The sequence below is a fragment of the Neopsephotus bourkii genome, unplaced genomic scaffold, assembly GCF_033783945.1.
Source record: "Neopsephotus bourkii isolate Nb327-2 ecotype Australia unplaced genomic scaffold, CSIRO-AGI_Nbou_v1 NB_1308, whole genome shotgun sequence".
In the NCBI taxonomy this organism is placed as follows: domain Eukaryota; kingdom Metazoa; phylum Chordata; class Aves; order Psittaciformes; family Psittacidae; genus Neopsephotus; species Neopsephotus bourkii.
Genome location: NW_026901790.1, coordinates 32,060 through 57,978, shown reverse-complemented (window position 1 = coordinate 57,978; position 25,919 = coordinate 32,060). Strand labels below are relative to the sequence as shown.

The window sequence follows — 25,919 nt, the reverse complement described above, 5'->3', positions numbered from 1 at the left end:
ATAGCTCCATCTGCCCGATAGTTCCTTCTCCCAAGTCGCGCCATAGCTCCATCAGCCCCATACCTCCATCCGCCCCATGGCTACATTCTCCCCAGTCGCCCCATAGTTCCATCTGCCCCATAGCACCATTCTCCCCATAGATCCATTCTCCCCATAGCTCCATCTGCCCCATAGCTCCGTCTCCCCAGTCGCCCCATAGCTCCATCCGCCCCATAGCTCCATCTCCCCAGTCGCCCCATAGCTCCATCCTCCCCATAGCTCCATCCGCCCCATAGCTCCATCTCCCCAGTCGCCCCATAGCTCCATCCGCCCCATAGCTCCATCCGCCCCATAGCTCCATCTCCCCAGTCACCCCATAGTGTCCATCCGCCCCAAAGCTCCATCTCCCAGCCGCCCCATAGCTCCATCGCCCCATAGCCTCCATCTCCTAGTCGCCCCATAGCTCCCATCCGCGCGCATAGCTCTCATCTCCCCTAGTCACCCCATAGCTCCATCCTCCCCATGGCTCCACCTGCCCCATAGCTCCATCTCCCCAGTCGCCCCATAGCTCCATCCTCCCCATAGCTCCATCCGCCCCATAGCTCCATCTCCCAAGTCACCCCATAGCTCCATCCCCTCCATAGCTCCATCCGCCCCATAGCTCCGTCTCCCATGTCGCCCCATAGTTCCATCCGCCCCAAAGCTCCATCCGCCCCAGTCGCCCCATAGCTCCATCCGCCCCATAGCTCCATCTCTCTAGTGGCCCCATAGCTCCATCTCCCCAGTCGCCCCATAGCTCCATCCTTCCCCTAGCTCCATCCGCGACATAGCTCCATCTCCCCAGTCACCCCATAGCTCCATCCGCCCCATAGCTCCATCTCCCCAGTCGCCCCATAGCTCCATCCCCTCCATAGCTCCATCCGCCCCATAGCTCCGACTCCCATGTCGCCCATAGTTCCATCCGCCCCAAAGCTCCATCCGCCCCAGTCGCCCCATAGCTCCATCCGCCCCATAGCTCCACTCTCTCCATAGCTCCATCTGCCCCATAGGTCCGTCTCCCCATAGCTCCATCCGCCCCATAGCTCCATCTCCCCAGTCGCCTCATAGCTCCATCCGCCCCATAGCTCCATCCGCCCCATAGCTCCATCTGCCCCATAGCTCCATGTCCCCAGTCGCCCCATAGCTCCATCCGCCCCATAGGTCCATCTCCCCAGTCGCCCAATGGCTCCATCCGCCCCATGGCTCCTCCTGCCCCATAGCTCCATCTCCCAAGTTCCCCATAGCTCCATCTGCCCCATAGCTCCATCTCCCCAGTCATCCCATAGCTCCATCCGCCCCATAGCTCCATCCGCCCCATAGCTCCGTCTCCCAAGTCGCCCCATAGTTCCATCAGCCCCATAGCTCCATCCGCCCCATAGGTCCATCCGCCCCATGGCCACATTCTCCCCAGTCGCCCCATAGCTCCATCCCCCCCATAGCTCCATCCGCCCCATAGCTCCATTCTCCCCATAGCTCCGTCTCCACAGTCACGCCATAGCTCCATCTGTGAGATTGGAGGGATGAGGTGAGATAGAGATTGAGATTGAGGTGGGGTGGGGTGGGGTGAGCTGAGACTGAGGTGAGATTGAGGTGAGGTGAGATGATGGGATGGGATGGGATTGAGACTGGGATTGGGATGGGATGGAGATGGGATGGAGATGAGATGGGATGGGATGGGATTGAGATGGGATGGGATGAGATGGGATGGAGATGGGATGGGATGAGATGGGATGGGATGGGATGAGATGGGATGGAGATGGGATGGGATGGGATGGAGATGGGATGGGATGGGATGGAGATGGGATCAGGAATAAGAGATTGATAAGATATAGATAAGAGATGATATTGATAAGAGATTGATAAGAGATAGATAAGAGATTGATAAGATATAGATAAGAGATTGATAAGATATAGATAAGAGATTGATAAGATATAGATAAGAGATGATATAGATAAGAGATTGATAAGATATAGATAAGAGATGATATAGATAAGAGATTGATAAGAGATAGATAAGAGATTGATAAGATATAGATAAGAGATGATAGTAAGATAAAAGATGTATTTATAAGACAGTAGATAAGAGATGTATGACAGATAATATGATAATATAGTACATATAGATTGATAAGAGATTGATAAGGGATGATAAAGATAAGAGATGATATAGATAAGAGATTGATAAGGGATGATAAAGATAAGAGATGATATAGATAAGAGATTGATAAGGGATGATAAAGATAGGAGATGATATAGATAAGAGATTGATGAGATATAGATAAGAGATGATAAAGATAGGAGATGATATAGATAAGAGATTGATGAGATATAGATAAGAGATGATAAAGATAGGAGATGATAAAGATAAGAGATTGATGAGATTTAGATAAGAGATTGATGAGATTTAGATAAGAGATTGATGAGATTTAGATAAGAGATTGATGAGATTTAGATAAGAGATTGATGAGATTTAGATAAGAGATTGATGAGATTTAGATAAGAGATTGATGAGGAGACACTGACGAGAGACAGGTGTGCGGGAGGATGAGGATGAGGATGAGGATGAGGATGAGGATGAGGATGAGATTAGATAGAGATAGAGATAGAGATAGAGATAGAGATTGAGATAGAGATGAGATGAATAGAGACTAGAGATAGAGATGAGATGAGATGAGATGAGATGAGATGAGATAGAGATGAGATAGAGATACAGAGATGAGATGAGATAGAGATAGAGATACGAGATATGAGATAGATAGAGATAGAGATAGAGATGAGATGAGATAGAGATAGAGATGAGATAGAGATAGAGATAGAGATAAGAGATGAGATGAGATAGAGATAGAGATGAGATAGAGATGAGATGAGATGAGATGAGATGAGATAGAGATAGAGATGAGATGAGATGAGATGAGATAGAGATGAGATGAGATGAGATAGAGATAGATAGATGAGATGAGTATAGATGATGAGATAGAGATAGAGATGAGATAGAGACTAGATGAGATGAGATGAGAGATAGATGATAGATAGATGAGATGAGATGAGATGAGATGAGATAGATGAGATGAGATGAGATGAGATGAGACTAGATGAGATGAGATGAGATGAGATGAGATGAGATAGATAGATAGATAGATGAGATAGATAGTATGAGATGAGATAGATAGATGAGATGAGATGAGTTGAGATGAGATGAGATGAGATGAGATGAGATGAGATGAGATGAGATGAGATGAGATGAGATGAGATGAGATGAGATGAGATGAGATGAGATGAGATGAGATGAGATGAGATGAGATGAGATGAGATGAGATGAGATGAGATGAGATGAGATGAGATGAGATGAGATGAGATGAGTATGAGATGAGATGAGATGAGATGAGATGAGATGAGATGAGATGAGATGAGATAGATGAGATGAGATGAGATGAGATGAGATGAGATAGATAGATGAGATGAGATGAGATGAGATGAGATGAGATGAGATGAGATAGATGAGATGAGACTAGATGAGATGAGATGAGATGAGATGAGATGAGATGAGATGAGATGAGATGAGATAGATAGATAGATAGATGAGATGAGATAGATAGATGAGATGAGATGAGATGAGATGAGATGAGATAGATAGAGAGATGAGATGAGATAGAGATGAGATGAGATAGATAGATAGATGAGATGAGATGAGATAGATAGATGAGATAGATAGATGAGATGAGATGAGATGAGATGAGATGAGATAGATAGATGAGATGAGATGAGATGAGATGAGATAGATAGATAGATAGATGAGATAGAGATGAGATGAGATGAGATGAGATGAGATGAGATAGATAGATGAGATGAGATGAGATGAGATGAGATGAGATGAGATGAGATGAGATGAGATGAGATGAGATGAGATGAGATGAGATGAGATAGATAGATAGATAGATGAGATAGATAGATGAGATAGATAGATAGATAGATACGATAGATAGCTAGATAGATAGATAGATGAGATGAGATGAGATGAGATGAGATGAGATGAGATGAGATGAGATGAGATGAGATGAGATGAGATGAGATGAGATGAGATGAGATGAGATGAGATGAGATAGATAGATGAGATGAGATAGATAGATAGATGAGATGAGATGAGATGAGATGAGATGAGATGAGATGAGATGAGATGAGATGAGATGAGATGAGATGAGATGAGATGAGATGAGATGAGATGAGATGAGATGAGATAGAGATCGAGATGAGATAGATGATAGATAGATGAGATGAGATGAGATGAGATGAGATGAGATGAGATGAGATGAGATGAGATAAGATGAGATGAGATGAGATGAGATGAGATGAGATGAGATGAGATGAGATGAGATGAGATGAGATAGATAGATAGATAGATAGATAGACTGAGATCAGATAGATGAGATAGATAGATAGATGAGATGAGATAGATGAGATGAGATGAGATGAGATGAGATGAGATAGATAGATAGATAGATAGAGATGAGATAGATAGATAGATAGATAGATAGATAGATGAGATGAGATGAGATGAGATGAGATGAGATGAGATGAGATAGATAGATGAGATGAGATGAGATAGATAGATGAGATGAGATGAGATAGATAGATAGATAGATAGATAGATGAGATGAGATGAGATGAGATGAGATGAGATGAGATGAGTATAGATAGATGAGATAGATAGATGAGATAGATAGATGAGATAGATAGATGAGATGAGATAGATAGATGAGATGAGATGAGATAGATAGATGAGATGAGATGAGATGAGATGAGATGAGATGAGATGAGATGAGATGAGATGAGATAGAGATGAGATGAGATGAGATAGGTAGATAGAGATGAGATGAGATAGAGATGAGATGAGATGAGATGAGATGAGATGAGATGAGATGAGATGAGATGAGATAGATAGATAGATAGATAGATGAGATGAGATGAGATGAGATGAGATCGAGATGAGATGAGATGAGATGAGATGAGATGAGATGAGATGAGATGAGATGAGATGAGATGAGATAGATGAGATGAGATAGATAGATGAGATGAGATGAGATGAGATAGATAGATAGATGAGACTAGATGAGATGAGATGAGATGAGATGAGATGAGATGAGATGAGATGAGATAGATAGATGAGATGAGATGAGATGAGATGAGATAGATAGATAGATGAGATGAGATGAGATAGATAGATAGATGAGATGAGATGAGATGAGATGAGATGAGATGAGATGAGATGAGATGAGATGAGATGAGATGAGATGAGATGAGATGAGATGAGATGAGATGAGATGAGATGAGATGAGATGAGATGAGATGAGATGAGATGAGATGAGATGAGATGAGATGAGATGAGATGAGATGAGATAGATAGATGAGATAGATAGATGAGATGAGATGAGATGAGATGAGATGAGATGAGATGAGATGAGATGAGATAGATAGATGAGATGAGATAGATAGATGAGATGAGATAGATAGATGAGATAGTAGATGAGATGAGATGAGATGAGATAGATAGAGATGAAGACTAGACTAGATAGATATGAGATGAGATGAGATGAGATGAGATGAGATGAGATGAGATGAGATGAGATGAGATGAGATGAGATGAGATGAGATGAGATGAGATGAGATGAGATGAGATGAGATGAGATGAGATGAGATGAGATGAGATGAGATGAGATGAGATGAGATGAGATGAGATGAGATGAGATGAGATGAGATGAGATGAGATGAGATGAGATGAGATGAGATGAGATGAGATGAGTATAGATAGATGAGATAGATAGATGAGATGAGATGAGATGAGATGAGATGAGATGAGATGAGATGAGATGAGATGAGATGAGATGAGATGAGATGAGATGAGATGAGATGAGATGAGATGAGATGAGATGAGATGAGATGAGATGAGATGAGATGAGATGAGATGAGATGAGATGAGATGAGATGAGATGAGATGAGATGAGATGAGATGAGATGAGATGAGATGAGATGAGATGAGATGAGATGAGATGAGATGAGATGAGATGAGATGAGATGAGATGAGATGAGATGAGATGAGATGAGATGAGATGAGATGAGATGAGATGAGATGAGATGAGATAGATAGATGAGATAGAGATGAGACAGATGAGATAGAGATAGAGATGAGATAGAGATGAGATAGAGATAGAGATAGAGATAGAGATGAGATAGAGATAGAGATCAGAGATGAGATAGAGATGATGAGATATGATAGATGAGATAGAGATGAGATGAGATAGAGATGAGATGAGATGAGATGAGATGAGATAGAGATGAGATGAGATGAGATAGAGATAGAGATGAGATGAGATGAGATGAGATGAGATGAGATGAGATGAGATGGATGAGATGAGATGAGATGAGATGAGATGAGATGAGATGAGATGAGATGAGATGAGATGAGATGAGATGAGATGAGATGAGATGAGATGAGATGAGAAGAGATGAGATGAGATGAGATGAGATGAGATGAGATGAGATGAGATGAGATGAGATGAGATGAGATGAGATGAGATGAGATGAGATGAGATGAGATGAGATGAGATGAGATGAGATGATGAGATGAGATGAGATAGAAGATAGAGACTAGATGATGAGATGAGATGAGATGAGATGAGATGAGATAGAGATGAGATGAGATAGAAGATGAGTATGAGATGAGATAAGAGATGAGATGAGATGAGATGAGATGAGATGAGATGAGATGAGATGAGATGCAGACTGAGACTGAGATGAGATGAGATAGAGATGAGATGAGATGAGATGAGATGAGATGAGATGAGATGAGATGAGATGAGATGAGATGAGATGAGATGAGATGAGATGAGATGAGATGAGATAGAGATGAGATAGATAGATAGATGATAGATAGATGAGATGAGATGAGATAGATAGATAGATGAGATGAGATGAGATGAGATGAGATGAGATGAGATGAGATGAGATGAGATGAGATGAGATGAGATGAGATGAGATGAGATGAGATGAGATGAGATGAGATGAGATGAGATAGATAGATGAGATGAGATAGACTAGATGAGATGAGATGAGATGAGATAGATATGATAGATGAGATGAGATGAGATGAGATGAGATGAGATGAGATGAGATGAGATGAGATCAGACTAGATGAGATAGACTAGATGAGATGAGATGAGATGAGATGAGATGAGATGAGATGAGATGAGATAGATATGATAGATGAGATGAGATGAGATGAGATAGATAGATAGATGAGATGAGATGAGATGAGATGAGATGAGATAGATAGATGAGATGAGATGAGATGAGATGAGATGAGATGAGATGAGATGAAGACTGAGATGAGATGAGATGAGATGAGATGAGATGAGATGAGATGAGATGAGATGAGATGAGATGAGATGAGATGAGATGAGATGAGATGAGATGAGATGAGATGAGTACTAGATGAGATGAGATGAGATGAGATGAGATGAGATGAGATGAGATGAGATGAGATGAGATGAGATGAGTATAGAGATGAGATGAGATGAATATGAGATGAAGATGAGATGAGATGAGATGAGATGAGATGAGATGAGATGAGATGAGATAGATGAGATGAGATGAGATGAGATGAGATGAGATGAGATGAGATGAGATGAGATGAGATGAGATGAGATGAGATGAGATGAGATGAGATGAGATGAGATGAGATGAGATGAGATGAGATGAGATGGAGATGGAGAATGATAGATGATAGATAGAGATGAGATGAGATGAGATGAGATGAGATGAGATGAGATGAGATGAGATGAGATGAGATGAGATGAGATGAGATGAGATGAGATGAGATGAGATGAGATGAGATGAGATGAGATGAGATGAGATGAGATGAGATGAGATGAGATGAGATGAGATGAGATGAGATGAGATGAGATGAGGAGAAAGAATGAGAAAGAATGAGAAAGAAGGAGAAAGAAGGAGAAAGAAGGAGAAAGAAGGAGAAAGAAGGAGAAAGAAAGTTAAGGAGTGGAAGGGAAGGGAGCAGAAGGGCAGGGAAGGGCAGGGCAGCCATTACCTCCTTGCAGGCTGTTCCCATGATCCCAGGCTGTTCCCATGATCCTGGCTGTTCCCAGCTGGTTCGTGTTCCTCTGCCTGCAGGTGCTGAGCTTTTAAGCTGGTGGCAGCAGCCAATCAGGGCTCCCCGGGGCTGATCCTGCCCCTATTAAAGGCTTTGGGGCAGCTGGGCCGGGTCCTTGGTGCGCACGGGGTCAGAGCGGGCGAGGCGGTCGAGGTGCGAGGAGCTCTGTGCTGCAGCCCCGGGACTCTCAGGTACTGACTCCCTGCTGTTGTCCTTCACTCGATGCCATTGAATGCACTGTGTTTGTCTGCTGCCTTTCCCTGTGCCTGTTTAATGTTCCCTGTACATGTACGCCTCACTACGGGCCTGGGCTCCTGCTCAGGGCCCCCTGGCCTCCTGTGCTGGGAAGGAAGGACTTGGCTTCCCAAAGCTCTTCTCGTGCCCCGGGAAGGGACCCTCCGTGGCTCCTGCTGCTCCTTAGGGCGGCTGTGACTTGCCCTGAGCAGCCTGCGTGGGGTGGGTTTGAAGCTGCTCTGCAGAGCACATTGAAAGGGAAAGAGCAAAAGCAGGGGGAGAGTCCAGGAAGGAGCAGGGCAGGAGAGGAGAGTGAATCAAGGTGCAAGTACAGCACGAGAGGAGGAGAACAGGGGCCAGAGGAGGAGAAAGGGACAGACCTGTGGGGTGAGGAGCAAAGCGTGGAGGGAGGAGAGCAAAAGAGAGGCCAAATGAGGAGAAAGGGGCAGGAGAATTCCAGCAAGAAGAGGAGGAAAGTGCAGGAGGAGGAGAGCAGAGGGGCCGAAGGGGGGAAAAGGGCAGAAGAGCTGCAGAGGGAGGAGTAGGACAGAGCTAGGAGGGGAAGGGCCACAAGCAGGAATCCCATCTCAGCACAAACCAGAACACAGAGCACAGGAACAGCAGAGAAAGGGAAATGCAAGCACAGGAAGTGCAAAGCAGCGAGGTGTAACTGCCCGAGCCACCAGCACCACTCCAAGCCATTCACACAGGTTGATACGATGAGTGTTAGATGTACCCCTACCCGTTGCAGACGTCGTTCCCAATCATAGCGTACACCACGATGGCTGGGTTGTCCAACTGCTGGTGCCTGGCCAAGCTGAAAGGTAAACGGGCAGCTCTGTTAGTGGGGAAATACCCTCTGTGCCCGAAGCACACCCCAGGCTTCAATGAGGTTATCTCTGGAAGCAGCCTGCTGAGATCTGGACAGGTCTGGGTGGGGTTTTTGCTGTGTTCTCTTCCCACTATAAGTTTATGCATTAGTAAGCTTTATTACGTACAGATTTTCCTCACCTTCCCCATCTGCTCCTTTTGCTCTTGTCTTTTCCACTGTTTCCCTGCTGCCTTTCTACCTTTGTATGCTTCACAAGACAAACCAAGCAGCTTCATTTCAGGGCAAGGACAGAAATGAGAATAGGTGGGAAGCTTTTAATCAGAGACAGGAGAAGAAGACTGGGTTTGCCCGACAGTTAGGTTTATGTGCAGGCCGGGGCTACAGATCAAATCAGGACTTGCTCTGAAGCTCAGTGTTAGGGGACAAGAACTCATAACTAATTTTCCATAGGAGACAACAATAAATCCCTTAGGCTTTATCAGCACCAAGCAAACTCAACTCCACCCAACCACCCCACAGGGCACCATCTGACCAGGAGACTTTCTTCCTCTTGCTCTCCAATAGGTGATTGCTCCTATCCCTATGGAGATAGTAACAGTGGGTTTGCCAATGTCTGTATGGACTGGTACTAATCGGGAGTAACACACTCCATTTAACCAAGACACAGCCCATACGTTAGAGCTCAGTAGGCAAAGGAAGCTGCTCTCTCTAGGAGGTTTGTGTTTCATGCATCCCCTATAGGGTTCTGCTTGTTTCTGTTAGAGACCCCAGGAACCCTTCTGTCCCCACAGCCAGCACCTGCAGCCATTCAGCACTCACCTCTTTATTAACTCGAGGAGGTTTCCCGAGGAGCCACCTGGATGGGATGAAGAGCACAGCACTGTTACACTCACCAACAGAAGGAAGGGCAGGCCACAGTGCCTTTGCATGCTTCAAACAACAGATCATAGATTCAGAGACTGCTTTGGGGTGGAAGGGACCCTGGAGCTCCTCCAGCCCCACAGGGAGCACAGCACTGTTACAGTCACCAACAGAAGGAAGGGCAGGCCACAGTGCCTTTGCATGCTTCAAACAACAGATCATAGACTCAGAGACTGCTTTGGGGTGCAAGGGACCCTCGGGCTCCTCCAGCCCCACAGGGAGCACAGCACTGTTACACTCAGCAACAGAAGGAAGGGCAGGCCACAGTGCCTTTGCATGCTTCAAACAACAGATCATAGATTCAGAGACTGCTTTGGGGTGGAAGGGACCCTGGAGCTCCTCCAGCCCCACAGGGAGCACAGCACTGTTACACTCACCAACACAAGGAAGGGCAGGCCACAGTGCCTTTGCTTGCTTCAAACAACAGATCATAGACTCAGAGACTGCTTTGGGGTGGAAGGGAGCCTCGAGCTCCTCCAGCCCCACAGGGTCTCACCACCACCACCACCATTGTTCATCTTAGAAGCATTACCAATGACACACTAAGTCATCCCTGTAACTCTTTTGGGTGTAAATCTATATCCAGAGACCCCAGCGAGTCCCACATTTCAGACTGTAGACAAGCAAATCCTTTCAAGCCCTGGGTTGTTTAGGTCTGGCTTTCCATCCACACCCAGCAGCTCTGTTCCATCAGCTGAAGGCCATGGTCTCTTGTCAAGCAGCCAGAGTGACTTGTTAGCAGTCTGTCTGCTTTAACTTTCCCTATAAACTGGAAAGAACTGTTCCCACTCCTCTCAGAGAGTAAGCACCTCACAGCCCTACCAGGTGTGATTGATTCAGCTCCTAAACACAGGCACCCAGTGGCTCATCCCAGAGCATCCCAGGCACCTGTAGCAGGGCGGGCAGATAGGATGCAGGATGCCCCAGTGATTGGGCACTTACTGCTGCACAGGTGGCTGGAGGTGACAGAGATACCACAAAGCATCTTCAATAGCACTTCAAAGGCACCAGCATTGGGGTGTCTGCACTGGTCTCCCCACGAGTGCCATGCTTAGGAAAGATAGGATGAGGCCAGCCGCAGCACCCCTCCTGAGAAGCTCTGCATTTTGATGGCAATTCACCCAAATGAATGTGAAACCCCCTAGGAAAAGAGCCAGCTACACATAAGCCCCTCCGAGCATCTGTACCCCTTCTTTTATATCTTCAATGAGAAAAGCATTCCCGATTAGGAAAGCTTTCATGCATAAACCTTACTAGCAGCTCTTCAAAGGCCATGCATACACATCCCACCTATCCATAGCACACGGGTCTGACTCCATCACCTGCCGTGCCAGAGTGAGAGCAAACAGGGAGACAGAAAAGGCTGTATGCTTTGTCCAGGACTAGACTGGGACTGTGATTGCCTCACATCACTGCATAGAAACATCAGCTCCAGAGAAGTGGGCCCTGCAGCTTGTGCTTCCTTTCATTCTGCCCTCTTTTCACTGCTCTTTTCTCACTCCTTCTCCTCTTGCATTGCACTCCCTTTATTCTCCATGCAGCCCTTCCCTGGTCTCTCTCTTCCCCTCTTTGCTGCACCGTGCCTCTGAAGCGTGCTTTGAGAAGCAAACCCTCTCCTCCCCATAGTTCTTAGGTGGGATGCTCAGGGACAGAGCATCCTTAAATCCCTGCTGGATGGGTACAGGGCAAGGATCTGAGACCAGCTCCTAAGGCAGCAACAATACACCTTGCTTTTCAATAGTGGTGCCTTTATTGTCATCACTCATGGTGATGCCAACCAACAGCATATATAGAGAGATCCTTTATGGGTTAAATAATCCAGCTCTTGCAAGCCACAATTGAACCCATCCCTGTCTGCTGCTCCTCCCCAAGGGCTCCTGCTCCATTCAAAGCGCAGCCCTTCGGTCAAGCAGCTCTTTTCAGCAGAATAAGAGCACCACCAAGCCCCTACACAACACAGCTTGGACCATAGCTCCCACCAGCTGACTTGCTGCTCCTGTTTAACAGCCCCTCTCTCAGCTGCTGATCAGCAGCCCCCTGTTAGGGCTCTCAGCAGCAAAGCTCCCCGGGCCGGGGCTGCGGTTCCAGCACAGAGAACCCACTGGGGTCTCTAGAAATCAAGAGCTGTGTTTACAAAGCAAGCGAGGAGCTGCTCTTGGGTCTGCAAGCGAGGGGAGTGAGAGGACAGCACTGGCAGTTACAAACAGAGTGAAAACATCAAGACAATGACGGGGGTTTTAACAGAAAACTGTTTCCATGGGTAAATTGAGCCTTCGAGGGTGTTCTTGTGATGCAGGATGTGCTGTGTGATGGATGAAGACATTAGGGAGAGGAAAAGGGACGAGGCAGAGCAGTTACCCTTACCCATTGAATGCAGCTCCTCTCCCAAACCCACTGCTTTGCCCTGCTTAGCTGGTTCTCTCCTGTCTCTTGTCTTGCATTCATCTTCCTCTTTTGCCCCAGTTTTAGCTTAGCTTTGTGTCCTCCTTTATAATCTGTTCTAAGAACCCACTGAGATGCCTGCAGCATCGAGCACCCCAGTTTTGCAAGAGGACTTCTGTTTGCTGGCCGCCAGCTCCAAAGGATGTCACAGGACATCGTGGACACCCTTGCTGTGAGACAGGCTCCATCTCTGCTACTGATATCCCTCTAAATCCCCCCTTATGGCCAAAACAGCCCCACAGAGTTACAGTGGGGTACAGTGTTGGTTAGCCAAGTGGAATTGCTCACTTGGTGCATGGATAAAGGTGGTCAAGCTGCACACCTCCCTGCTCAGAGCCAGGAGCAAAGATGCTGGGTTAAGTAAGTGCTGTTCTCTATGTTCCCATTGGAAAGCTATGCCATTAGGAAGGAATTCTCTTGGATTCGGAAGGGAAGATGCTCACTAACACACCCTCAAGCATCACATGTGGAACTTTTCCTTAAAAAAAGGGAAAAAGCATACCGTTTTTGGAGATGTTCTGCAGGTCCCTGTGATTACAGCGGTTCCTGCTCCGTAGGCGCAGGTACAGGGAGTCCGTCCAGCCTCTGGAAGGAAGCAAGGCAGTGCAAGCTGTTAAACTCACCCCATACTTGTTAGAATACAGCTGGTGTCAAACCCGAAGCATGCTCTCATCCCTGAACAGCTCTGTGCCCACGTATCTATACACTTCTCTTTCAGCATCTCTCTTTCTTGGGGTCGGACATCTCTTAGATCTGGAACAGGGTGCCCTAAAACAGAAGCAGAGATAGATACCCTCTCCAAAGCTGTGGATTGATGGGGAGCCTCTCTGAAAATGTTCCATCCGGGATGCTTTCATCCTGGTCTCTCAAATGAGGATCTAAAAACCCTTTTTGTCGCACATCATTTATCAAAGCAATTCTGGTGATTGCTCACTAATTGACTTCTCTGTTGCTTGTTATGGAACAGTAAATAAAAGAGAGGAAACATTGGCAGGGCATTCAGTTCCCAGTGCCATAAGTCTCGCATGGATTGATCTGAAAACAGGTTAGGCTTGGCTGTGATTAGTTCTCTCCTTTGCTTTGCACTGTTGAGAAGATGGAAATGCAAATGCAGAGGGTAACGGCACAAAAGGGAGCTGAGGAGAAGCTGGTTGTTTATATCGGGGCTGCTGGCTTTCTGTTTGACACCAAAGGGATCAAATGGCTTAGGAACAGCAAACTGGGATGAATGCAGAGGAGCGGGAGACAACGGGAAGCTCTGAAACTAGCACTAAAAAGTGACTGTTTGCATAGAAACACACGGCAATAACAACCCGTCACCGTGTAATGGGCTACACAGGAAACACCCAGGCTCTTTGGGCTCTCAGCCCTGCAGGCAGTGAATGAGGAGAAGCAAACAGGCCTCCTCAGTAGGAGGACATCAGTTAAAAAGCAGCGTCCCTCTTCATGCACCCTGGGCATGGCCCACATCAGTTTGTGTCTCTGTCTCTGCAGGCTCAGAGTCAATGGGAGCCTCGCCTGCACATTGCCAACCGGTCTCTTAAAACCGCCTCACTGTCCCAAACAGTCTCCTTCTCCTTCTGCCAGATGTGGAGGAGGTGAAGAAAGGGATTAGCACTGACCCAATGCCTACCGCTGCCAGCTTCACACTCAGTACTAAGCTCTGATCCCTGTGGATCACTTCAGGTCCTTTGGGGCCCGGGCACAGACTGTGTATGGAGTACCTGGGCATTGCAGTAGGTTTTTAACAGTTGGTTTTGCTGCTGACCCTAGAAGGGGAGGCTGCACGGCTCTGCTCTATAGGCTTGCCAAGCAGTGCACCACCTTAAAGCACACCCTGTGTGAGTGAATGCATGTGGCTGAGGCTGGGAGCCTGCTTTCTGCACAGGGAGAAAAGCAAGCAAGCAGCAAGTACCAGTGTGTGCTGCAACAGAGCCTCTTCCTCGAGAGGAATATACCCTGCCAACTTCCTCATCTGTTGGTGGGGAGCCCCTTCAGGCTTGACTCCTGCTTGCTTTGGCATTCCCCTGTGCTGGTGACCCATGGCAGGCATCACAGCAAACAGCACTCATCTGCAACCCAAAGGCAGTGCAGGCACTGCTGGGGATGATACCCACCAGAGCCAGCAGGAGCCAAAAGCCTCTTAATGCTGGCCAGGAAGATGATGAACAAAATCACCAGTGTTTCCTTTGAGCTCCACAGTGAATGCTGCAGGCATCTCCAAGCCTCTGCTTTGCATTTGGGCATCTCCAAGCCTCTGCTTTGCATTTGGGCATCTCCAAGCCTCTGCTTTGCATTCGGGCATCTCCAAGCCTCTGCTTTGCATTTGCGCATCTCCAAGCCTCTGCTTTGCATCTGGGCATCTCCAAGCCTCTGCTTTGCATTCGGGCATCTCCAAGCCTCTGCTTTGCATTCGGGCTGCATCCTCTGGGCTGCATCCTCACTGCTTCCGGGCAGAGGGTTCTTTCTCCCCATGCACTCCTGCTCCCTTCCCCATCCTCCTGAGCCAGTGTAACTCAGCCAATAGGCCACAGGCACTTCCAAGCAACTAAGTGGGAGGCAGACTGCCCCAGAAAGGGGAACACTGTGAAATAACTGCCCCACTGCTCCAGCAGCAGAAAGAAACAGGAGGAGGAAGAGGAAACTGGGGTGGGGGGAGGGAAAACAAGGAAAGGAAAATGCAGATTTCTGTTGTTTTCTGCAAAGCCCCCTTCTGCCTGCCCCTGAATTCTGAAAACAGTGAGCTCAGCTTTTATTCCTTTGGGGTTTTTCAGCTCCTTCTAAGCTCCAGCTTGAGCATCTCTAAAACCTGCCCTGAGTGTCAGAGGACCAGGCCAGAGCTCTGTGCACTGTCTGTATATTCAATGGGTTTTTGCAGAGCCCTAGACCCAGTGTTGGGGTGAGAGCAAGCACAAGCAGAGCTGATGGGCGTTTTTACCTTACCTTTCAAGCACTCCTTTCTTTCTTTTCCTTGCTGTGCTTTAAGGGACCTTAACACTGGCTAGGCTTGGCCGTGCTGCCTGCTGGCTTACCCGATGGTGGAGTTCAGAAACCCGGTGACCTCTGAGAACTGGGGCCAGTCCAGCTCGTTGCTGAAAGCCATTGGGAGATTGGCAAACGATTTCTGAAAGAGAAAGGCTTAAATCAACATGGTTTCACCCTCAATAAATCCTTCCAGCAAAGTCGAGCGCTTGGCTGCAGCATCACTGGGCAGCAGCAATGGGAACTACAGCTGGGGCAGGAATTACTTGGCATAGGATGGTTGGGGTTGGAAGGGACCTCAAAGCTCACCCAGTTCCAACCCCTGCCACTGCTCCAACACCTTCTACTAGAGCAGGCTGCTCCAGTGGGCGTCCCTGCACGCTGCCAGGGATGGGGCAGCCACAGCATCTGTCAGTGCCGCACCCTCATGTGCGTCTGCTGACAGAGCTGCCTCCTGTAAGCCAGGCAAACCAGCAGAGAGGGGATGGAAAAGCAGGAGGGGGATCTGAATCCTGTCTCCTGGCACTCTTTGGAGAGCCCAGAGCTCCTCCTGACGTGGAGCACGTACCGCACTGCAGACAACACAGCCGCGTGCTGCAGCATCCTCCCTGCCCAAAGGTAGGTTCCTTGAGCACGGGGAGGGATGAGAGTGGGAGGTTCCATGGCAGAGATGATAACATCAGATTCACTCCATGCTCCTTTGCCCTCTCCATCAGAACCAACTGTGAGAATCCAACCCCTTAAAAGCCTCTGCCCATCCTCACTGCAGACGTCAGGCACCGAAGCATCACTCAGGAAGGCCTCTGAGCACAGCAGGGACCAGGAGGAAAAGCACACGGCCTGCCTCATCCTTCCCACACGGACAGATGCAACCTTCCCCCTTCCCTGCTCTCGCTGCTGTTAGCCCCTGGCTCTGGGAGAGCCTCCCTGCAGATGTGAGCTGTGCTGCCCATTCCAAACACAGGGCCCTGCCCATTGCCACTTTGACCTCTGAACGGGTGGAAGATCGGGATAGGTGAGAGAAATGGGCTGGGGAAGCGGCACCATCTCAGAGAGGTGAGGACGCGGAGGTGATGATTTTCAGCTTCCCCTGGTCCGGGGTACCCTTGCAAAGACAAAAGCATCAATGCAGCATGCTCATACTGAGAGGCTGCTGATGGCAAAGGTGATAGCCCAAAGAAGAGAACCTACAGGCTGGTTTAAGCCATGTAAATCATTAGCTTCCTTTTCTGGTGAAGCAGTTGTGGGGTTTCCTTAAACCGTGGCTGCAGGTTGGGTAAGTCTCTCTCCAGGAGGGTCAGAGGTTGCTCAGGAGCCACAGAAGAGCTCAATTCTGTGGTTGCCACCAAGTCCTCATCCCCAGAATCGTCATTTAGATGAATGGGAGCTGTGCTTGAGCACACGCCGCTGGGGTTGGACAGTGAGAGAGGCATGGAAAGGGGAGGAGAGGCGAGAAAAGGGGGGTTGTGAGGGGGAAGGAATCCTGAAGCCAAGCTCTGAGCAGCCTAATGCAGAGCAGATGCAGGTTTACAGCATGGAACAGCATACTTGACCTACTTACAGGAGATCTGCATTCGTTACCAAGGGGAAAATGGGTCTGGCTTCATTATCTTTCTGCTGGTTGCCTCTCTCTCTTGTCCTTGCGTGTATCTCTACATACACACACATACATACATACATACACAACATATATATGTATATATATATACATAAAGTCATCAGTTTTGAAAGCCTGGAGGGAACTTCCAAATCTGCCATCAAATGTGATAGCTTTGTGTGCAAGAAAAGCCCTTAACCCAAGGGCAGAGCTCACAGCTACGAGTGGGAGTGGAGGGGGACAAGACTGCTTGGCCATGTGCAATGTTCATCTCTTCTCGGCTTGAAAGGTGACAGGAATAGTGACAGGGTCACTGTACAGCTGTAGGTATGAGCCTTCGTAAGACACAACACAGAGGAGTATAGAAAGAACCCCCAAATAAGGAAATATTTTTAAAACAGGTTTTTCTGTGACCTACTTCCTTGTATTTTCTACTCCAACCCAATATTTTCACTGGACAATTCCCAGCCATTTTTAACATTTTCTTCTTTTTTTTCCTGCAAACTTACCTTAAATATGAATTAAGATTAAGCCAGGACCTGACTGAGCTGCAAACTGGTTTGGAAAGGAACGTTTAAGACCAGAATTACAGCTGCATTTGAGCACTGTCTATATGATCAGCACTGACACTGTTCCAGCAAGGCACTTAGAGCCAGGCTTTGGAAGGTATTTCAGGACCCAAGGGTGAGGATGAGTACTCAGTGGAACCCTGAGGAGGATGCTAGACCTTGAACGCTGCAGTGATGCGGTTTGGAAAGCGTGGTCTAACAGACTGCATTCTGCTTAGCCTTACCTACAACCATGTCCCGCTCTGAAGGTGGATCTATGCTGGCTTCAAACTCTCGCACAGCCTTGTTGAAATACCATTCTCTGGACTATTCTGGCTGGGAAGCCATGCTTCAGCCTAGGGGCCAGATTTCAGCAGAGAGGGATTAGAAACTGGCTCCAGCCTAGCTTCAAATGCCACAGTTTAGCCTCGGTCGCTCTAGATGGGTCTGGCTTTGAAGGAACAACCTCACCTCCTGGATGTGTCCTACCTTCAAATACAGGGCAGCCACGGCCACGGCTGATGCTAAACGCAGGCACTCCAAGCTGGGCTTGTATGGAGGACGGTTCAAGGCTCCTATGGCAAGAGATCTTCCAAATCAGAACACAAAAGGGCATTGGGAGCCTATGAGAAAAGCCAGTTCCAGCAACCCTGAAAGTGCAGGAGTACCCCTTAATTCGCAGGGGAATTGGGTATTAGTTTTTATACTGACTTCAATGCTGTTCCAGTTCTTGTGGTAGCATTAAGTACCGCAGACACCTTCCTTATCCTCAGCATACGAATAAGCAAGAAGCCTTAGAGCTCTTGAGGAAAGCACAGCCTATCTTTCTGTAAAGCATTATTCCCTTATATTCCCCCCAATACAGGATCTCACTCATCACAGGATTAGCTGGGAGGGCCTTGCCTGTGATTCACTGCGTTTAGAGGGAAGCTACGGGATGGTTTTAATAAGATATCCACAGATCAGACTCCTGACATTTACAGTGGGGCAAGACCCCAAAGGATGACACTATTCTGAACATCCTGAACCCACATTTACAGCAAAGCTGCATTCTTTTCATAGGAAATATATAGGATGAGCCAGTTACTTCAATGAAACCTGAGAACACCTCGAGTTTGTGGGCCAATAGGTATTTACTGCATTACAGATAGACATGGCTTTGGTTTTCTCTTTATTCAGCATGGAATAGAGAGCCAAGATCTCTAAATCGCATCCTCCTAGCGAGGGTACCATTTCCACACATACACTGCTTTTATCTCAAGGTAAATTTGCCTCTAAAACGAGATTTAGAAGCAAGCTTCTATCCCAGCCAAGGCGCTAGGTTTAGCAGCTGTCTGGAAGTCACCTGTAAGCAGATGGACAGAGCAGCAGGAGCACAACACCCATCCCTAGACACACCGGCGTTTTCAACATCAGCGTTCCCAAAACACCATCCACCTCTAAGGAACACCCCAACCAGTGTCCTTCTGCTTTGCTAAGCCTCATAAAGTGCGTGTCTGCTGCACTATACTGCATTTTTAATGGCAGAGGAGGGAATGTGCAGCTGAACCTTTTGAAAGAAGGAAAGCCTGGCAAACCCCAAACCCAGTGATAAGCAAAGAGCCAAACTTAAGTTGTCTTACTCCCTCCTTAGAGCTGTATAATGGTTTCCCTGTAATGATACTCCGGGTATCTGGGGATTTACTGGGGTGATGGCAAGTTAATAATGGCCACGTGCTCTGCGGGAGCATGCAAGTCCTCCCCTTCCAACACTGCCTACAGGATGAACGCAGGAACATGATTCAGGCCTTTGCATTTGGTCACTTAGGTGCAAGAGAATAGGAAGATCAGGAAGGCTCTAGGGGACTGGATATGGGACAAATCGATGCGTTTCTTGACGTAGGACATACGACAAAAGCATATCCATTTGCACCAGATTACACAGGGGTTGTGACTGGGAGAGGCCAATGCTAAGACAGCAGTAAGTTCCCAGTTAGACTGGGAAATTAACATGTATAAGGATAAATACAAATCATTTATATAGATGAAAGATATAAATTAAATAGGTAAAAGACAGACAAAAAATGAAGGGATGAAAGAATACACTCCCTAAATGTGAACTAACAAGCACACAACTGCTTTCTTATACACAAGATAGAAGTCCTAAGGGCGGGGAGAGAGAAGCCCTGTTTGGAATGCCACGCAGAGGGCTGAGATTCAATAGAAATGGAAATGAAGGCTTGGAACTGACACTAGCGTTGACTGTAGAGAAAGCCACTTGATAAAGTAATCTTTCTGTGTGTTTTATCAAAGGAACGTTGGCACATTCAAAGCACAGTGCCTTGAGTTGGGCAGCAAGGGGGAACGGCGCATACACGGGGATAGGAGTGCCTTTGCCTCCCCTTTCAGAGCCCTCACCTCACATTCCTGCTCTGCTCCCAGATTAAGGGTGTTTTCTATGAGGTCAGGACACAGTCCCTGCACTCTCTCCGGTCACAAACCACCCCTGGATGTGCTCCACAAGCCCGAGCCCGCTGAACCGCTGCTATTGCCATTCTGTGCACAGAGAGCAAGACACGGAGGAGGAGCAAGAGGCAGAGGCAGTGACCAGGCCTGGATGAGCTCAGGAGTTATTTTGCTGGCTCTTTTGTGCTCAGGCAATTACTTTCTTCATTAAGGTGAGCTGCAAATGAAGCAATTTCTCACTATTGGCAGGCTTTGCGCACGGATAATGAGGTTTTATATGGCTGAACTCGCTCTGTCTCTGCATCAGTATTTAACTGTTGTATCTGCACCAGCTTGGAAATAGTCCTGGAAAAGAACCAGAGAGGAACACATCTCTCTTTGCCCTCCTTGCCCCACTGCAGGACACTGGCTCTAATGCAGAGTCACCCTCTCTGCAAAGGGAAGCAGCCTGCTTCCTTTCCAACCCCTCCTTGATCCTCTCCCCATGCTGGCCAGGCTGAACTGAGCACTGGAAACACACGTCTGTGGGGTCTTACACACAGAGCACCCCTTTCCTTCCTGTTAAAGTTGCTCTACACCCATCAGGCAGAAACGAGGTGCCATCAAAACCCACTTGCTAACCTGTACTCCTGATCCTGACCTTGGAGCTTCTGCTTCTGCATGCCATTACCAGTCCTCACCCCACCCAGCTAGCAGACCAGCAAGCTTCAAGCAAGAGGAATGCTGTTTAAACCTTCACTAGGGACATAGTAAGATGCTGCCATAGCCTCAGACTGTTCTTGCCTCCATGGCTCTGCTACCGGTGTTACTGCCAGAATCACCATCACCATCAGCCTTATTAGCATCTGTATTAGACAAGATAATCTCAATTACCATTAGTACTGATTTATTATGCTTATCATGAGCTCTGCCATCAGTGCCAGTCGTCTTGATTGTTGCTCATAAACGTTTAACAAAGGAAAACAACTCCTAATCTGCAACATTTGCATCAGCTCCGCTCTGGGAGCCACAGTGGGAGAACGCATGGAGCACTGGGACCTCCCTCAGCTCTGGGACTACTGACACTATGGAATAGGGGCTGCTCTCCAGGAAACACCCATGCCCTCCTCCTACAGAGGCCAGGGGGCAAGCAGGAGGCTTTCACCAGGGCTGGTGGGTAATGATGCTCTATCTGCTCACCCCCATGCAACAGAGAGAAGGACAACACGCAGTTCCTGGCTAGGGACCGGCACTGGTTAGGAACGGGATAGGAAACAACAGTGCAGGACAGGAGCATCCCTGCATGTTCATCTGTCTCCACCCAGCTGCAGTTTGCTGGAATCATCTTTTCCCCCCAGTTGTGCCATTCCACACCAGTGAACTAATTCACAGCCAGGTGCATTCTGTGGCTACACAATGGGAAATGCTGGGATACTGCCCAAAGATGGACATCAGTGCAGCAGTGATACACCACAGTCACTACGGAAACCCTTTCCTGTAGGCCAAGCCCATTCTAAACCCTTGGATGACCCTCAGACACCTGCAGGTGTATGTGTTTGATGAGCCTCGGAACACTGGGATTACCAGACCTGTTTCATGCATAGCACAGATGAGGGAAAGCCAGCCAGGACTTCTCCTTTCAAAGCCAGATGCCTAAGACAGAAGATCCCAGGCTGTCAGCAGGGTCCCTCCTACAGCCCGTGCACAGCAAGGAGCCGTACCAACAAGCCTACTGATGGCAGGACTGAGCCCACAGCCCTGCGGGGGGGGCAGATGTCCTGGTTTGTGTCCCTGGCACAGCACAAGGCCACTGAAGCCAAACTCTTCCCTGACCCAATAGCATGGATGTGGGATGAGAGGGGCAGCACAGGGCTCTGCCTTTTGAAGAGTGGAATAACAGACGGGAGACTGTAACTCCAGTTAGTTACACTTCCAGTGCAGTGACTGGAAATGTGTAAGTCATACAGCACTAATTTATACATTATAAACAAATTTGGGTTTATAAAACTATAGCTAAGGATTCTGCACCGTTTCCCTTTGGCAACGAGCGGCGCGGCGGTGCGTGGGAACCCGAGCGCGCGTCCTCACCTCTGACATCTGCGGGACGGTCATCCACTCGGGGGGGATGTGGAAGTGAGCGCCGGCTGAGTCCCCCAGCAGCACCACCCCTTGTGAATCCGCACCTAGGGAATGCCTTCTGTTAGTCCCACGAGCAGACCAGAACAGAGCACCCAGAGCAATGCTTGAAGTGTTAACTGGTGGAGGCATGAGGACACCGGCTACATCACTCGCAATGGGGCTGAACTGTTCAGAGCCTGCCATGGGGCTTTGGCTGTTCAGTATAAACCGGTTAACAGACGTGTACCAACAGCCCCAGGGACACAACTGGGCATGGAGAGCAGGGAGAGGTCTTGCTCATCACTAAAAGCCCTGGTTGTAACGCAGGGACGGATGCATCACTTCATCAGAGGCTCTGCTCTGCAGCCAGCGTTTGGTTTTGCTACCCATGGAATCTGCTTTATAAAGGGCTTAAACACTGAGGAAAATCAGATTAGTCATGGAATTCCTCAAAGCTCTTCATAGGGAGCTGGGTGGTGGGTGCAGTACTCACCCATAGGAGTATCTGTGCTAGAACAGCACGGTGGCTTCTGATTAACACTACTTTAGCACTTATAGATTGCCTTTCAACTACAAATGTCTTAAAGCCTTGCCAGGCAACGGTTCAGCCCCAGGATGCTGATTTCAATGTAAGCAAGGTGAGTGTAGCTCGGCTGGCTCCCAACACACAGTTACCAACAGCCTTTGCTTTCCATGTCCCATCCCTGTTCATCCTCAAGATAAATAAACTAGAAATTCCATCTTTGGCCATTTTGCCTTTCTCGTGAAGGTGTAAAACCCAAAGTCCTTCCCCTGCGTTGGCAATGACTGTGAAAACATCATTGTATTCAGGGAGTCAATACTAAAGGCACGTTGTGTTTCATACTGACTGTAAAGACTTACCTTTGCAGAACTTCTCCTCATAGGGAATCCCATCCTTTGGATCCACACCCTGGTGGAGGAGAGAAGGAGCAGATGGATTATGATGGCACCCACCTAGCGCCTGGAAAACGCAGTGCGCAACTGAGCTGGGAATTCTGTTCTTCAATGTTTGCCTTGAGAGGCTCCAGAGGTGCGAGCATCACCGTGAGCTTCAGCAAGGCCAAGGCAGGGACAGGCCAAGGGGAATGGCTTGAACCTGCCCCAGGGGAGACTGAGCTGAGCTCTTAGGCAGAAGCTCTTCCCTGTGAGGGTGCTGAGGCGCTGGCACAGGGTGCCCAGAGAAGCTGTGGCTGCCCCATCCCTGGCAGTGCTCAAGGCCAGGTTGGACACAGGGGCTTGGAGCAAGCTGCTCCAGCGGAAGGGGTCCCTGCCCGTGGCAGGGGCTGGAGCTGGAGGAGCTTTAAGGTCCCTTCCAACCCAAACCAGGCTGGGATTCTGTGTTTCTATGATATATATATATATAATAGCAAAAACTGTAAACAATCATAAGCATCAATAAATAAACCTCACTCATAAGTACTTCCCCCCCGTTTCCTTGGTTCTTAATAAATACAGTTTTATTCCTTGGAATGTCAAAAGCAGTAAATAAATAGCAGTAATCCAAATCAGTTCATAAACCAGAAGAAAGAAAAATCAATACCTGCAGACTAATCCAAAGGGAGGAAAAAAGAGAAGCAGCAATCAGGAGGGAAATACAGGATGCAACATCATTTACTTACCCATATGCCATTGCAGTTAGAGTCCCTCTCCGCATCCCAGTTATCGGGACTAAAACAAGAGGATATACAGCATTACAGCAAATAAAGCAAAAGGAGCCCTCGAGGGAATGGGATGCTTTGTGCCATTCGTCACTACGAATGTATAATAACCAGAAATCCCTTCCTGCACAGGAGGCTCTTTTATTTCCCCACTTGGAAACCAGGGCAGGCCATTTTTCCTAGCAAAATGCAATATTGATTTAAGGTTAGCACTGGATGTTGCTGAATGGAACTGACCCTTTCAGTCTGCATCTTCACCCAGGTGAGGTGAACGGGGTGATCTCTGCAGGAGACCGATCCTTTCCCTAGCTTTCTAATGGGGATTTGCCCTCCCCATTGCTCTGTCCAACCAGTTTTGGTTTCGGATGCTTCAGAGACAGGAACAAACCCCGTCCACCAGCCCTGCCGCTGCTCCCCATCGTTCCCTCCTGTCTCCATCCCTGTACAAGCAAGCCTCACGCAGCGCTCTGCTCCCTTAGAGCTCGGCCTTGGTACTCCTGGGGAGCTTTACCGTCTGCCGGGGTACACGGCGCTGGTGCTGTCGTCGCAGTCTCTGCCTCGCCAGTGGTAGCCCCGCAGCGTCTGCAGGACAGGGGAAGCACAGGGATGGCCGGGATGGACACTGCTGCTCGGCACTTGTAATGGGACAGGTCTAGAATGAGCATCTGAGCCCAGGTGCAGGAATCAAGTGCAGTAAATGGGTTCTGTTCCAGAGGCCACGGGCTAAGCGTCAATAAACGGCCCCGAGCACACTTTGGTGCAGGAAGGAGATGAGCTGGTGGTCTAATTTGGGGTGGTTTTCAATAGGACTTCCCTTCACTCTTCTTAATTCGGTGAAGAGAGCACTCAGCAGCAGAGCAACCCCCTTCTGCAGGAGCCCAGCTCCGTGTGCATCTCCCCAGGTGGCATCAAAGCATGATTGGGTTTCTCATCCAGAACAAAACACTTGTTATGACCCAAACCCCCTCCCTTCACTTCACTCCTGTACCTGTTTCACACGCATGACCGAGGCTTTGCAGAGAGCACGAGGAATCCCCTAGGCATTCCTACTGTACCCAAGGGGAACGCTCTGCTTACCGGGAAAGTGCTGAATTTATCCCCATCGAGGTCCTCAAACGGCAGTTTGGAGCTCAGAACACTGTGAACAAACAACAGACCCAGCAAACACGGAGTTAACACAGGGACGGAACCGGTCAGGGTTTACAAACCATGGTAGAGCAGGCACAGCAGGTCAGAGCTGGCACCGCAGCCATGGCTCCTTGTGCTTGACCTTCAACACTGACGGAGCAAATCCTGATTCCCTTCTGTATGTGCTGGCTGGGCTCCTGCAGTGTCAACCCTTCGGGCCCTACAACTATAGAGTCTAGTATAGAGGTAACTATAATGGGGTTTGGGAATCCAGACCTTACCCAGCCTGGCAGATAGGAGACACAACTGGAGGTCCTTCTGCTTGGGGAGGAGCTGCTGAATGGGGCCTCAAGCTGATGGAGATCAAACTCCTCCTTTCCTTAAAGACAAATGGCAAATGCCCTCCCTCAAGTCCTCACTCTCTCTCCTGCTGTGCTCAGTCTAGAAGGCTGCGTCCCAGGCTGCACTGCACGTACACACAAACGCTTATTTTAGAGGATAAAAGTGGATTTGGTGGGACCACACACACCGAATTCACCGACGCCCTCATGTCCTAACTGAGGATCAGGCTCGCACCTCGCCAGTTCTGTATCGAGTCCCACAGGCTTCTGGGGATGCTCAACCAGGTTGGAGGAAAGCATCTTCCCTTGATTTGAGCAATGGAGAGCTGAGCCCTGATGTTATCCCACAGAGCTTCATTACATTCATTAATGTCATACATGTCATTAATGACAATTACTTCTTTTCCTTCCACTGTGACTTTTGTTTCCAGCAGCCCCATACCTTTAGCAGTACCTGAGGCAGGTGTCACAGTGATGGTGGCAGCTCTCTGCCC

At 48.1% G+C, this 25,919-nt stretch overlaps 1 protein-coding gene across 1 annotated transcript in view; it reads right to left on the bottom strand.

Annotated features, from left to right (window-relative positions):
* The window catches only part of AOAH (acyloxyacyl hydrolase), a 38,045-nt gene extending 12,986 nt beyond the window's left edge, over window positions 1-25,059 (bottom strand). The window contains exons 1-9 of the mRNA XM_061366157.1: window positions 25,034-25,059; window positions 24,468-24,608; window positions 23,918-23,966; window positions 23,160-23,208; window positions 22,248-22,342; window positions 15,641-15,732; window positions 13,111-13,193; window positions 10,065-10,101; window positions 9,156-9,230 (exon numbers count right to left, since the gene is read on the bottom strand). Of these exons, the coding sequence (XP_061222141.1) occupies window positions 9,156-9,230; window positions 10,065-10,101; window positions 13,111-13,193; window positions 15,641-15,732; window positions 22,248-22,342; window positions 23,160-23,208; window positions 23,918-23,966; window positions 24,468-24,608; window positions 25,034-25,059 (647 nt within the window). The remainder of the gene's footprint in view (window positions 1-9,155; window positions 9,231-10,064; window positions 10,102-13,110; window positions 13,194-15,640; window positions 15,733-22,247; window positions 22,343-23,159; window positions 23,209-23,917; window positions 23,967-24,467; window positions 24,609-25,033) is intronic.
* Window positions 25,060-25,919: the final 860 nt, after the last annotated feature.